The 12502-nt window shown below is 45.2% G+C and overlaps 1 protein-coding gene across 3 annotated transcripts in view; it reads left to right on the plus strand.

Annotated features, from left to right (window-relative positions):
• LOC112140485 (teashirt homolog 1) overlaps positions 1–10159 on the plus strand; it is a 38589-nt gene extending 28430 nt beyond the window's left edge. For all 3 annotated transcript variants that reach the window (XM_024263444.2, XM_036215698.1, XM_024263442.2), the window contains exon 3: positions 5361–10159. In XM_024263444.2, coding sequence (XP_024119212.1) covers positions 5361–8869 — 3509 coding nt within the window. In that variant the 3' untranslated portion in view covers positions 8870–10159. The remainder of the gene's footprint in view (positions 1–5360) is intronic.
• The last annotated feature ends 2343 nt before the right edge of the window (positions 10160–12502 follow it).

The following is a 12502-nucleotide window of genomic DNA, read 5'->3' on the forward strand; positions in this document are numbered from 1 at the left end:
CGCCAGTCTCGTTCTGCCACGGCGTGTAGGTCAAGCGATGGCTTTTTGATCAGCTCCTGTCCAAAGCCATCAGAGCTGAGAGGCACGTAATGGAGAGCAGGGTGACAAACAGAATCTGGGGAAGGAATAAGACTGCCAGTTTCCTATTAGGGGGCCGGCCTAAACGGCCCACCCTCACCTCCACACACCCCCCGCCCTCCACCGCCATTCTCCGCCGCAGACCCACACCCGCACTGCCTAAATCACATGAGTGAAGGGGTGCGTGATTGGACATTAGTGCCGCAAATGACTGTCGTGATTGCCCGCTCTTCCCAAACTCGCATCAAATAAATAAAGAAATGCGTGTAAATAAATAGAAGGAGGGGTGTTGGAGGGAAAAGAGGGCTGGTGGTGGAGGGGGAAACTGACTGGTTTCATCGCCGTCTTTTTCTCCCCCCCTTTCTCTCTCTCTCTCTCTCTCCCGTCTCATTGCCTTTCTGCCTTTCTTATCTGGTTTGTTTGGCTTTGACAGCGGCCAAATGGTGAAGCTCCGCGGGCCTGACAGAGAGTTATATTGATTTAACAACCAGCAGACTCTCAGCAAAGAAAAGAGGGGAGAAGAGGAGGAGGGGGGAGTGGGGAGATAGCAAAGTTTTAAAAAGGAGTGATAAGTTTCTGCTTCGCTCTTTGCCAAAGTGCTGACATGTCTGCTGGAAGTGTTTGACTGGGTGTATTTACAAAAATCCTGTCATAAAAGAGAGAAGTTAACATCCTCTAGAGGGAAATGTTGAAGAGATTCCTTAAAGTCCCACTCCGATCATCTATTGATCGATTGTGAAAGCATTCCCAGTAATCGTTTAATTATGACTATGACGCTTTCATTTCCTAAGACATAGTTTCTTAGTAGTTGGTTAGAAGTTTGGAGTAAGCCTTCCCGCACTTCCTGTTATCCATCTGTTAACACACTCTCCCGCTAGCTTACAGCTGCTCACACTCCTAACCTAACTTCGACAAAAGTTGTGAGCAATATTCATGTTTTTAGCCAGATGTCAGTAAACAAAGACGTAGACAGATCAATTTGTCTACATGTGGATGCATCAGAATGGTGAGCAAGAGCCAGTGTATTTTCTGTCGCAAATATTCTTCAAATTGCATTTTTTCCTCCTGATTCACATCAATTTGGCTAAATAAATATTCAGAAATGCAATTTTAATCATTTTTTTCTTTATATATGTCCTCCATTATCAGAAAAATACCACAAGAACAAGTTAAAAACACAATTTTTACCAGAGTGGGTCTTTAAGAGTGTTGTGTTGGCGTGAGACTTCATATTTCCAAGCAAGCGTTCCTCAAAAGTCTTTAGTCCCGCTCAGTGATCCTTCGTGGCACCACTTAACCCTTGTGCTATTCTAGGCATGTTCACAATAAAAGTGGGGTTATTTGGACCCCACAAGACAGCACTCTGAACTTTTTTTTTTCAAAGATTTTTTTATTGTCACTGGTGTCCGTGACAGACATAAAATCCTGTCCACCTTTGTCATGGGAGGAACCTCACATCAATATAAGGGTGGGGTCATCTGGACCCCATGAGAGAGCACTAGGGTTAATTAAAGCAGGGGTGTCCAAACTTTTTGCAGAGGGCTAAATTTGGTTAGCTGAAAATATGTGAGGACCGACCAGTCGCCTGCAACCTTTGATCACTTATAACAACAATAAATTAATTTGAACAATTTCATGAAGATAATTTTTTGTAAATGTATTTTTATTGAGCTTTTAAAAGAGATACAGAATGAACGCTAAGTTCAAAACTCTAGATTTTTTCTTGAAACAGTTGAGGCATAAAGGAAACAAACAAACAAAAAAGACATTAATGAGGATGACGGCGGAGGGCTATAGTACTTGGACTTGATACACTTTAAGCTTCATCCAAAGACTTTTTTTGAACTCTGAACATTTTTGTTACATCTGAGATTTTAGTGGGATCATTTTGCATTGTCTGTTTTGATGTGTTTATTTATTTGATTTGTTTTTTCTTCTTGTTCGGTATACGTTTTGATTCCTCACATAGAGCAGAGATACATCTAAATACATTTTGTCTTGGAAGAGCAGAAATAAAACGAAGAAAATCTTTCTGGGAAAAAACTATTGTCAGCATAAAATCTGGATTATCATCAAATTGTATTATTTATTTTTTAAATGCTCAATGTAAACTTAATAAATGATTTACTTATTCAAAGGTGAAATCAAAAGACACAATTTCTTTGTGTTTCACAAAAAATCTCCTATTTTGAAATGTCCTGGTAGTTCTATTTGTCAACTTTCTTTTTATTATTTACCTTTAACCTTTTAGAAATGACCTTGAAAGTGTCATAGAAGAGTCCCAACAACAGGCTTATAACGGAATTTAGCCAAACACACAATGTAAAAAGTGAAACGTTAGATTGATTAACAGAAACTCTGTAATTTGTTACATTTAAATGAAATTACATTTTTAAACCATTGACTCAAAATTGTAATTTGATGAAAAGTAATCATTTTAAATTCAGCAAATTACAGAACTTTTGTTAAATGATTCAATGTTACACTTTTTTTTAGTGCAACCAAGATGTCAAGCTCTCTGTTTTTAGAAAGTTCTGGGGGCTGCATGTTATTGATTTCATGATGGTAGAAATTGGGACAGACTTTGTCAAGTCCTAGTAGTTGTCACACATCTAGATGTAGGAAAATTCGTTCTACCCTTTGGGGGAGGGGTTAGCTGCAGACTCAGGACCCAATTGGTGGTTTACCACCGGAGCTTTTGTGTTTGTGTTCTTTTATTTATGTCACTTTTTTAATTGTTAACAAGATCAAATTAATTCCAGTAGATTCTGCAGGAGAGAAGTGGTGTGAGCTGCCACTCATAAAGAAGCAGCTGGAACCCCATTTTGCGACACGTTACGTTTAATCCTGCATTAACCTCACGTGTAGATATCTGGAGAGATCAGTGACACTGAAGTGCTAATTCTTGCCCGCTCGATGGGTATTGCTGGTGATCTGGCGTGGCTGGTGGCGGGCTTGATCGCTGCTGCTTCTGACAGTGAGTCCGCGGTCCCATCCTGGCCGCGCCGCCGCCTGTCTCCTTGATGGCGGCGCGTCCCCGAGCAAAAGTGACAGGCGCTTTGGCGCCCGTGCAGATGGCCCTGCTCACAGCCATCACCCTCTCCGCGAACCAAACCGCCGGGGACGGCCAGCCCTCCCCGACCCCGCCCCTTTCTCTGTTGTTCCGCATATGTGCAAGCAGGCAGGACCGGAAAAGGAAGCCTAATCTGCTCGCCAGTCAGGAACACCTTTGAGTTCAGTCAACGCGCTAATAATCCCCCCTCCTCCCGCATCCTCACGTTTTTGGCATCCCGTCCGAACGGATTCCAAACAGATGAAGAGATCAGACGTGGCCGCGTATCATCTCTGATATTTAGCGTTTATGGCTTACAAAACCGTCTGTGATTTTTACAGATGTCTGTCTCTGCCAGGCTTTTGTCTGTGAGCTTTTGATATCTCCCTTCTTTGTTGTTTCCATGACAACATGGCAGGACAGGAAGTGATTGACAGGGATCGTCAAAGGGTTCCCTGGCGACCTGCACATGGTTGGAAGCCCCTCCCCGCTGCAGTCTGTGTTTTGTCACTCACCCAGGGATATTTCTGATCTGCTGCCTCTCATTCCGGTGTACGTGTTGAACACTGCCAGCTTTTTTTTCCTCCTCTGGCTCCAGTTGACATGAGTGACTCACGTAGGTAATTCCTACTGTATGTTTGCACAGTTCCTCTGGGCTTGCCAGGAGTGTGTAGCCATTCTGCAGGATGCTTTTGTACGGTAAACGGCTGATACGTATTGATAGCCTCCCCGTCTTAGTGAGAGGCAACGCAGGACGCTCTGCAGATGTGCTGTAGAGAAGAGTGCGCCACATAATGCTAATCTGCTGTGTCAGGGATTTTCGGGACTTTTAGAAAGTGTCTCGGTCTGAGTCTGTCAGTGGGATTGAAGCGCAGCCAGGTTCTCCTGTAGCGCTCTCATTTCACAGAAATCCTGTCAGGCGTTCGAGGGGGGGTATGTTGCTCATTTGGGGAGGGGTGTATCAGTGGTACACAGCAAACTCAAGACTTATAGGCAATATTATGGTTGGTGGGTTCAGGTTTGAACTGCAGAATGTAAAGCGATAGGAAGCGGCGGGGAAAGCGGGCGCGTTCCGACGAACACTTAGGGAGGCGCTCGCACACACGCGCATCATCACGCAGTCACAGTTGATGGTGCAGCTGCTAACCTCCCCCACCTCCTCCACCCATCTCCTCTCAGGCAGCAGTAAATGGTGCCAGTGTATATATATCAGGTATTATGTCCACTTAGATTATGATGTGACAGGTTAGCGTGCCGTTTGAAGTTGACAGCACATCTGTTTCATCAGGAGAGACTGATACTGGCATCTAGGACACACATCTCACCATGCAGGAAGGAGATAAAGGAAGAAGCTAGGGGGCTGTCTTTCCTGTCTCCCTGCCTCCCTCACAGCCAGCCCCCCCCCCCTTTTTTTTCTTTTTCCCATCCTCCCCTTCGCTCCAACGCAGCCTCCTGCTCACTTTTCTTTCTCTTTTCACTCACTTGTTCTCCCTCCAGCCACCTCCCGTCTCTCCTACTTATTGCTGCTTTCAGTGTCTTCCCCACCATCCACACACTCTCTCGTCGTCTTTGTTTTTTGCCTTTTCTGTATCCTTCAAATAAACCTTTCACGTCTTTGTTAGTTTTTGATTGTTTTTTCTTTTTTTTCTGCTGGTTTTGTTTGGACTCTTTTCTTCAGTGGCAGATGTTAAATTCCTAACCTTAGTGGCATTGTTCTGCTTATTATTTCAGGTTAAAAAAAACAAATATGACTATAAAAGCTCCTAATATTTTTAAACGGACTTGATGAGATAAATGCATAAAGCTGAGGTTGAGCAAAAGAGAACGAAAGAGAAAGGGAGAATTGAAGAGCAGAGCATGCAGCTGGCTAACAAGGCCAAACAGCCAGTGATTTCCTGGGGAACATCAGGCATGTGTGGAAGAATAGATAGTTAGGAAGGAAAGGACAACTGTCAGAAGCTCAGTGATTTATTTTTCCCTTGGAGGCTTTTTTCACCACTGGCTTTCAGAGCCACATGTGTGCAAAACACACACAAACTCATGCATGCATGCATGCATGCGTCCAGACAGACACGCACACACGCATTCTGACATTGGATGAGACTGAAAGCCTGCATTTCAAATCACTGAGTATTCACTTCATGGTATTTTGACAGCGGTCCTGTTAGTGTGTTGTAAATCTTTAATTCGACTGAGCTGACCTCTTTTATCTCTTCCTTTGGTTTTCCAGCGTACATGCCCGAGGATGAGCTCAAGGCAGCCGCTCACGACGAGGAGGAGCACCTGCAGGATGACGGCCTGTCATTAGACGGTCAGGATGCCGAGTTCCTGTGCAACGAGGAAGAAGAGGATGTGGATGGAGGCCAGCCGCCCAGCTACAGAGACTCTCCGCTCAGCAACGGCACCAACCCTGACGCTGGATATGGATCTCCGCTCAGCGATGCCAGTGACCGCCTTGCAGACTTTAAGAGCTCCTCTTACCGGGACGGTCAGGAGAGGGACGGCGCTCCCCTCCCCTTCCGTCCCAGCAACGGCCTGTCTTTCCAGGACAGTCTGGCACGGATGAATGCCGTCTATGCAAACCTCATTTCAGAGGCCTCTTGGTCAAGCATCACCATGGACATCATGAAGTCTAAGTCTGCTGCAGCTGGCAGTGGCAACGGTGCCCCTAACTCTGCAGAGCCTGTTTCTACTGCCTCCGCATCTACAACCACCACCGTTAACAAGAGCAGTGGGGGCAGTAGCAGTCACCACAATGGCAGAAGCTCCTCCTCCACTGTCAACCACATAAGCAACGCGAGTGCCACTAATGGCACTGCAGCTAGCTCTGTTAGCAGCCACAGTGCCTCCAGCAGCAGTGGGAGCAGCAGTGGCGGCGCCAGTAATGGTAGCGGAATAACGTATGACTGGCACCAAGCGGCGCTTGCCAAAACTCTACAGCAGACCCCGTATCACCTCTTACCTGAGCCTAGCCTCTTCAGCACGGTGCAGCTCTACCGACAGAACAACAAGCTGTACGGCTCTGTCTTTACCGGGGCTAGCAAGTTCCGCTGCAAAGACTGCAGCGCCGCCTACGACACGCTGGTGGGTCTGACAGTCCACATGAACGAGACAGGCCACTACCGAGATGACAACAAGGACAAAGACGAGGACCATGGCAAACGCTGGTCCAAACCCCGCAAGCGCTCCTTGATGGAGATGGAAGGGAAAGAGGACGCTCAGAAGGTGCTGAAGTGCATGTACTGTGGTCACTCTTTTGAGTCCCTGCAAGATCTCAGCGTTCATATGATCAAGACCAAGCATTACCAGAAAGTGCCTCTAAAAGAACCAGTCCCAGCCTTGGCGACTAAGTTGGTGCCAACATCAGCTAAAAAACGTGCTATTCAAGACGCTCTAGCTTCGCCCTGCTCCCCAGACTCTGTCCACATTGGCAGCGGGGGCGGTGGCGGCAGCATTCCTCTGAACGATCCAGGCAAAGACGCGAAAGCTACTGCTAATCCCTATGTGACTCCCAACAATCGGTATGGGTACCAAAACGGTGCCAGCTATACGTGGCAGTTTGAGGCACGTAAAGCCCAGATACTCAAATGCATGGAGTGTGGGAGCTCACACGACACACTGCAACAGCTAACTGCCCACATGATGGTCACGGGGCACTTTTTGAAGGTCACAAACTCTGCATCGAAGAAGGGCAAACAGTTAGTCTTTGATCCGGTGGTGGAAGAGAAGATTCAGTCTATTCCACTACCGCCGACCACAACCAGACTTCCTGTTCCCAGTAGTGTTAAGTCCCAACCAGTGTCCCCGGCCCTCTCCTCTGCATCAGAGGACAAAAGGGAAGGAGGAGACGAGGACAAAGTTGAAAGTTGTGAGCCAGTGGAAAAGAAAATCAAAGAGGAGAAGGATGACGCAAGCGAGAAATCAGAGAACGATATCACGTCCTATAAATACCTCAGAGAAGAAGATCTTGAGGAGACGCCGAAAGAAGGTTTGGACATTCTGAAATCCCTTGAAAACACGGTATCCAGTGCCATCAGCAAGGCCCAGACGGGCACGCCCACGTGGGGTGGATACCCCAGCATTCACGCCGCCTACCAACTGCAGGGAGCCTTGAAGAGCTCTGCCACCGTTCTGCCCCCGACCGTCCAAAGTGTCCAGATGCAGCCGATGTTCAATAGTGGGCTACGGGGGCTTGTGAGTGACCCCAACTCTGTCATCCAGTCCCCTCATAGCCCCTCTTCTCCTACGCCCCTGAGGAGCAACGTCACTGCCATGGAGGAGCTTGTGGAGAAAGTGACAGGCAAAGGTGCCACTGTAAAGAAGGAAAAGGAGGAGAAGGTGGTGAGCATGGAGCGATGCAGGCCTCCGTCATTAGGAAAGTCTCCTTCTCCTGCACTGAGAGAGCAGCTACCATCACCAAACGACCTTTCTGTAGGAAAGCCATCGGGTTTAAGAAGTAGCAGCCCCGGAAGTGTGGATTCAGATCTAATCTGTAAGAAGGAACCCAAAGAAAGTCCAGTAGATGCCCACAACACTCACTCAAAGAACGGTTCTGACGCGTGCCAGTCCCCTGTGACCAATGGCAACAGTCTCGGCATCATCACGGATCACTCGCCTGAAAGCCCTTTTGTCAACCCTCTCAGTGCACTCCAGTCGATCATGAACACGCACCTGGGGAAGGCGTCCAAGCCCATAAACCCGAGCGCAGATCCCCTGTCTATGCTGTATAAAATCAGCAACAGTATGATGGATAAACCCGCTTTTAATGCCATTCCTCAGGGCAAACCGGCTGAGCCCGTCAACCACTATCCGCTGTATGAAAGCAACGATCAGCCCATAGATCTGAGTAAAAACAAGTCCAACAACAGTAAAAGCAACACCGGTGTGCTGGTGACCAACACCAGTGTTAACGGCAACAAACCCCTGGTTTCACTGCCAGAATCCGTCTCTTCTCCTCTGAGAGAGAACGCTTTGATGGATATTTCGGATATGGTGAAGAACCTCACAGGAAGACTGACACCCAAATCGTCGACGCCCTCCTCCATCTCAGAGAAGTCAGACGCTGACGGCAGCACGTTCGAGGATGCTCTGGAGGACCTCTCACCGGTGCAGAAGAGGAAAGGGCGGCAGTCCAACTGGAATCCCCAGCATCTCCTCATCCTGCAGGCCCAGTTTGCCTCTAGCTTGAGGGAGACTCCCGAGGGCCGCTACGCCATGACTGATCTGGGCCCTCAGGAGAGGGTCCATATCTGCAAATTCACAGGCCTCTCCATGACTACCATATCTCACTGGCTGGCTAATGTCAAGTACCAGCTGAGACGGACTGGGGGCACCAAGTTCCTGAAGAACATGGACTCGTGCCAGCCCGTGTTCCTCTGTAGCGACTGTGCCTCCCAGTTCAGGACTCCCTCCTCCTACATCAGCCACCTGGAGTCTCACCTGGGCTTCAGTTTGAAGGACCTGTCCAAGCTGTCGGCTGAGCACCTACGGGAGCAGCAGGCTGCCTCAAAGGTGATCACAGACAAAATGACATTCGGCAGCCCGCTGTCAGCCTTGTCCGCGCCGGAGGACGACACAGGCTCGGTGTACCAGTGCAGACTCTGCAACCGGACATTCGTCAGCAAGCACGCAGTCAAACTGCACCTCAGCAAGACCCACGGCAAGTCTCCGGAGGACCACCTGGTTTTTGTCACCGCTCTGGAGAAGCTGGAGAAGCTGGACAAAATGGAGAAAGTTTAATCATAAAAGCATGTGAGCCACCGAAGAGGGAGAGACTGACAGCTGTGGAACTGACTAGAATTTCATTGCACTAAAAAGACATTGTTCACAGTTACTGCACTGGGCCGAGTGAGCCACCAGAAAAATATCAGTCTTACTATTTTTAGTTGTGACAACTGCCTGACTGGACCATGTCTTTTAATGTGTTTCCTTTTGTTTTCATTTGCCAAGCTTTTTTACACTTATTTTGTAATATATTTATATGCTATTTGTCCGATCTGTGCATGTATTTTAGTGAAACAAGGTTAAACCCGAGATTTTTATCTTTTCATGGCAAAAATGCAACTACTGCGTCAATGCTGAAGGGTGGGGAGAGGGTGGAGACGGAGGAAGAACCTGTACAATACTTGATATGAAGAACATTAAAGTGAGAGAAAACCCCGAAAGACTGAAGTAGCACCTTAGATGGTTTGAACTTTGGAGTTGTAAAGAAATGTGTATTAAAATATCATTCATTTGTTCAAATCTAATTTGAAAAAAACTTTTTTTTTCTGTTAAATTCCTCTCCTTTTTTTGATTTTTTTCCCCCTTGTTTCAAATTATCAATGGCCTGCTTTGAAAAATAATAATAAAAAAATATGTGTATTTGATTAAAAAATAATAATTTGAAGAAAAGCTGCTTCTTGGAGTCAATCAGTGAAAGTGGACGGCCATCAGTATGCAAGTTTTCTGTAAAAAAAAATGAAAGAAAAAAAACTTTTCTTGCTGTGAACTTATAGCAATTTTCCAGTTGTATGGTTTGTTACCACCTCCTCTTTCTAAAATTGTGTGCTGTAAAGAGAACAGTCCGTTCCATGTACATGCCCACCAGTGAAATAGAAGTACTCCATATGACATATCTTACATTTGAACAGCAGCTCAGCATTCTTTGTATCTTAAGGTGTGTGCATTCTCTAACTTTTATACTGTCATTTTATATACAAAAAGGATAAAAAGTAAAAACAGATGGTGTACATAGATATATGCCGTAGAGCTACGAAAAATGTCCTTTTTTTAAAAAGAAAATACAAGCTTTGGCTCCGTTTACATAAATGGTTTTAATTATACTTGCATCCAATTTGATGCATGAAATGGTGTGGAAAATAAAATAAGCGATGCACAATGAACTATACATTTCAATGTTTTATCGAACATATTGTAAAAAAAAAAAAAGAAAAAGAAAAAAAGACAACTTTTTAGCACCGATTAGTTTGTTTCTTTTTTTCGTTCTCAATTGTAAAATAAACCCCAAAGCAGTTGGTAACAGTCGTATATTTGTGGTTGTGTGTTCTTTTGTCATGGCAAACTCTGAATCTGTCGCTGTTGGGCAAATTAAAGCATTCACACCCATATCCAATCCAGTCTAACAGGATTTCCTTTTATGGAGAGGTGAGATTTTTTTTTTTTCTTTTAGTGCTGCAACAGGCCGCTTTTATTTATTATTTTTTTAAAGAAAGGAGAGTGTCATCGTCATAACTGATGACTTAGCTGCATCATCATACAGATTGTGATGATGAAGATTGTGATGATAAGCCTGTGAGGGTGCCTATTGTGCTGCCAGAACCCCATGCTCGGCTTGTGACTGGCCTTTGGAGGGCCGCTCTGAAAGAATCAGTGTTGTGTTAATGACGGAAGTGCACTTTTGCCTTGCTTCTTGGAAGTAAATCAGATGGGTGTCTGCTCTAGTTAAGAGTCTGTGCTGGGCAGGCTTTTATTAAAAGCGAGCTAGAACGTATTTGCACGTCGTTAGCGGATGGCGGGCGTCTTCACCTCCTTTCCACTTTATTTGAAGTCAGTAAATAACCCTTTAACCCTTTAACACCTGAGGCGTAACCAGTGGTGCTTAAATGCAAAAATATTTAACATATGGTAACTTTTCAACCATTAACACGATCAACGTAATTCCAGTAGATTCTGAATCTTACTAATCTACTGGAATTACGTTGATCGTGTTAACAATTAAAAAAATTACAAAGAACATAAGCACTGGAGCTCCGGCATTAAAGGGTTAAAACCATGACCTCTATGGTACCTCGTCCGCAAGATGTGCGGCGAGCTGTGTGTTTTTTTTTCCTTCTCGGGCAGCCCTGCAGGTGAGGCATCCACATCAGGAATCTGATCTCTCATCTCACCCTCACGTCTCAAGTTCCTGATAGAGTACTTACAGTACCAGCCTTTGTGTCGAAGCAGCCATGCTGCAGTGTTATGACTTCCATCCCTCACATTCACAACATGTCTCATGTCAGCTGAGTTAGTCACACACACACTGCCGGTGTGTCTTTTTTTTTTTTTTTTTTGCAATTACCCACCTCGATCTGGTTGCACCTCGCTGTGTTGATACATGGATTCAGTGACAAAGGAAAAGCAGATTAGACCAGCTAAAGATGCAACTTCCTTAAAAAAATAAAAAAAAGACTCTTGCTGTAAAACAAACAAGACAGATAAACATGCAACAAGATAGCATTCCTTGCACACCGCAAAAAAAAAAAAAAAAAGGGAGAACCTTGTAGGTTTAATACCCCAAAGCTAGACCTGTAATTTTGCTGTGCCGTCAGATAACTCCTGAGCCGATAGAGGCTCTTTCCTGCATTGTTAGACATCAGCGCACTGTTTCCTGTGCGTATTCTATGTAAATTACATGTGATAATCGCCACGCACGGCACAATGCCGGGTCCCGTGGTGCTAACGGAAACGGAGAGTAGATAAACGCAGGCAGGGCAGATTTGCATAGTCTTTGTGTTTTGGGCGCTGCTGAACGTGAGCCCTGAGGATTGGTGGGGATTTCCTCAAGGTTTTGTATAAGTAAATGCCTGCTTCCTCCCAGGGCCGGGGCCATTATGTACAGCAGACGGGGGTGGGTGTAAGACAGAGGGCGCAAACGGAATAACAAAATTACCTGGGAACGCGGGAGGAAGTATTAACCCCTGGAAGTGGCATCGGATACGGCACGGGTGTCAAACTCAATCGCGCAGGGGGCCAAAATCCAAAACACACCTTATGTCGCGGGCCGAACAGGATAAACATTTACTGAACACACTAAAAATAAACATTTAAAACTTTAAAAATGCAACTTTTCAACATAACTGTTAAAAAAAACAGGCAGGGATATTATTCCAGAATAAATCCACTTAGCTCTCCATAAAAATATATGTCCATCAATAACAATAAGATAAAACTTGGTTTTTAGGGTTAATTCTGAGTTTAGCTAGTATTTTAGCAACATGTTAACTTTTTTGGTTGATTTGGCATCCACTGAGGTTTTTTGGGCTGATACTGAGTTAAGCTAGTATTTCAGCAACGTGATAGCTTTTTTGGCTAATTTGGCAACTGCTGTAGTTTTTGGGGATAATTTTGAGTTAAGCTAGAATTTTAGCATCATGCTAGCTTTTTAGGCTATGCTACCATATACTCTGGTTTCTATGACTAATTCTGAGTTTAGCTAGTATTTTAGCAACGTGTTAGCTTTTTTGACTAATTCGGCAACTACTGAGGTTTTTGGGGGCTAATTTTGAGTTATGCTAGAATTTTAGCATCATGCTAGCTTTTTAGGCTATTTTAGCATTTTCTGTGGTTTCTATGGCTAATTCTGAGTTAAGCTAGTATTTTCGCAAAGTG

Source organism: Oryzias melastigma, linkage group LG16 (genome assembly GCF_002922805.2).
Source record: "Oryzias melastigma strain HK-1 linkage group LG16, ASM292280v2, whole genome shotgun sequence".
Taxonomy (NCBI): Eukaryota; Metazoa; Chordata; class Actinopteri; order Beloniformes; family Adrianichthyidae; genus Oryzias; species Oryzias melastigma.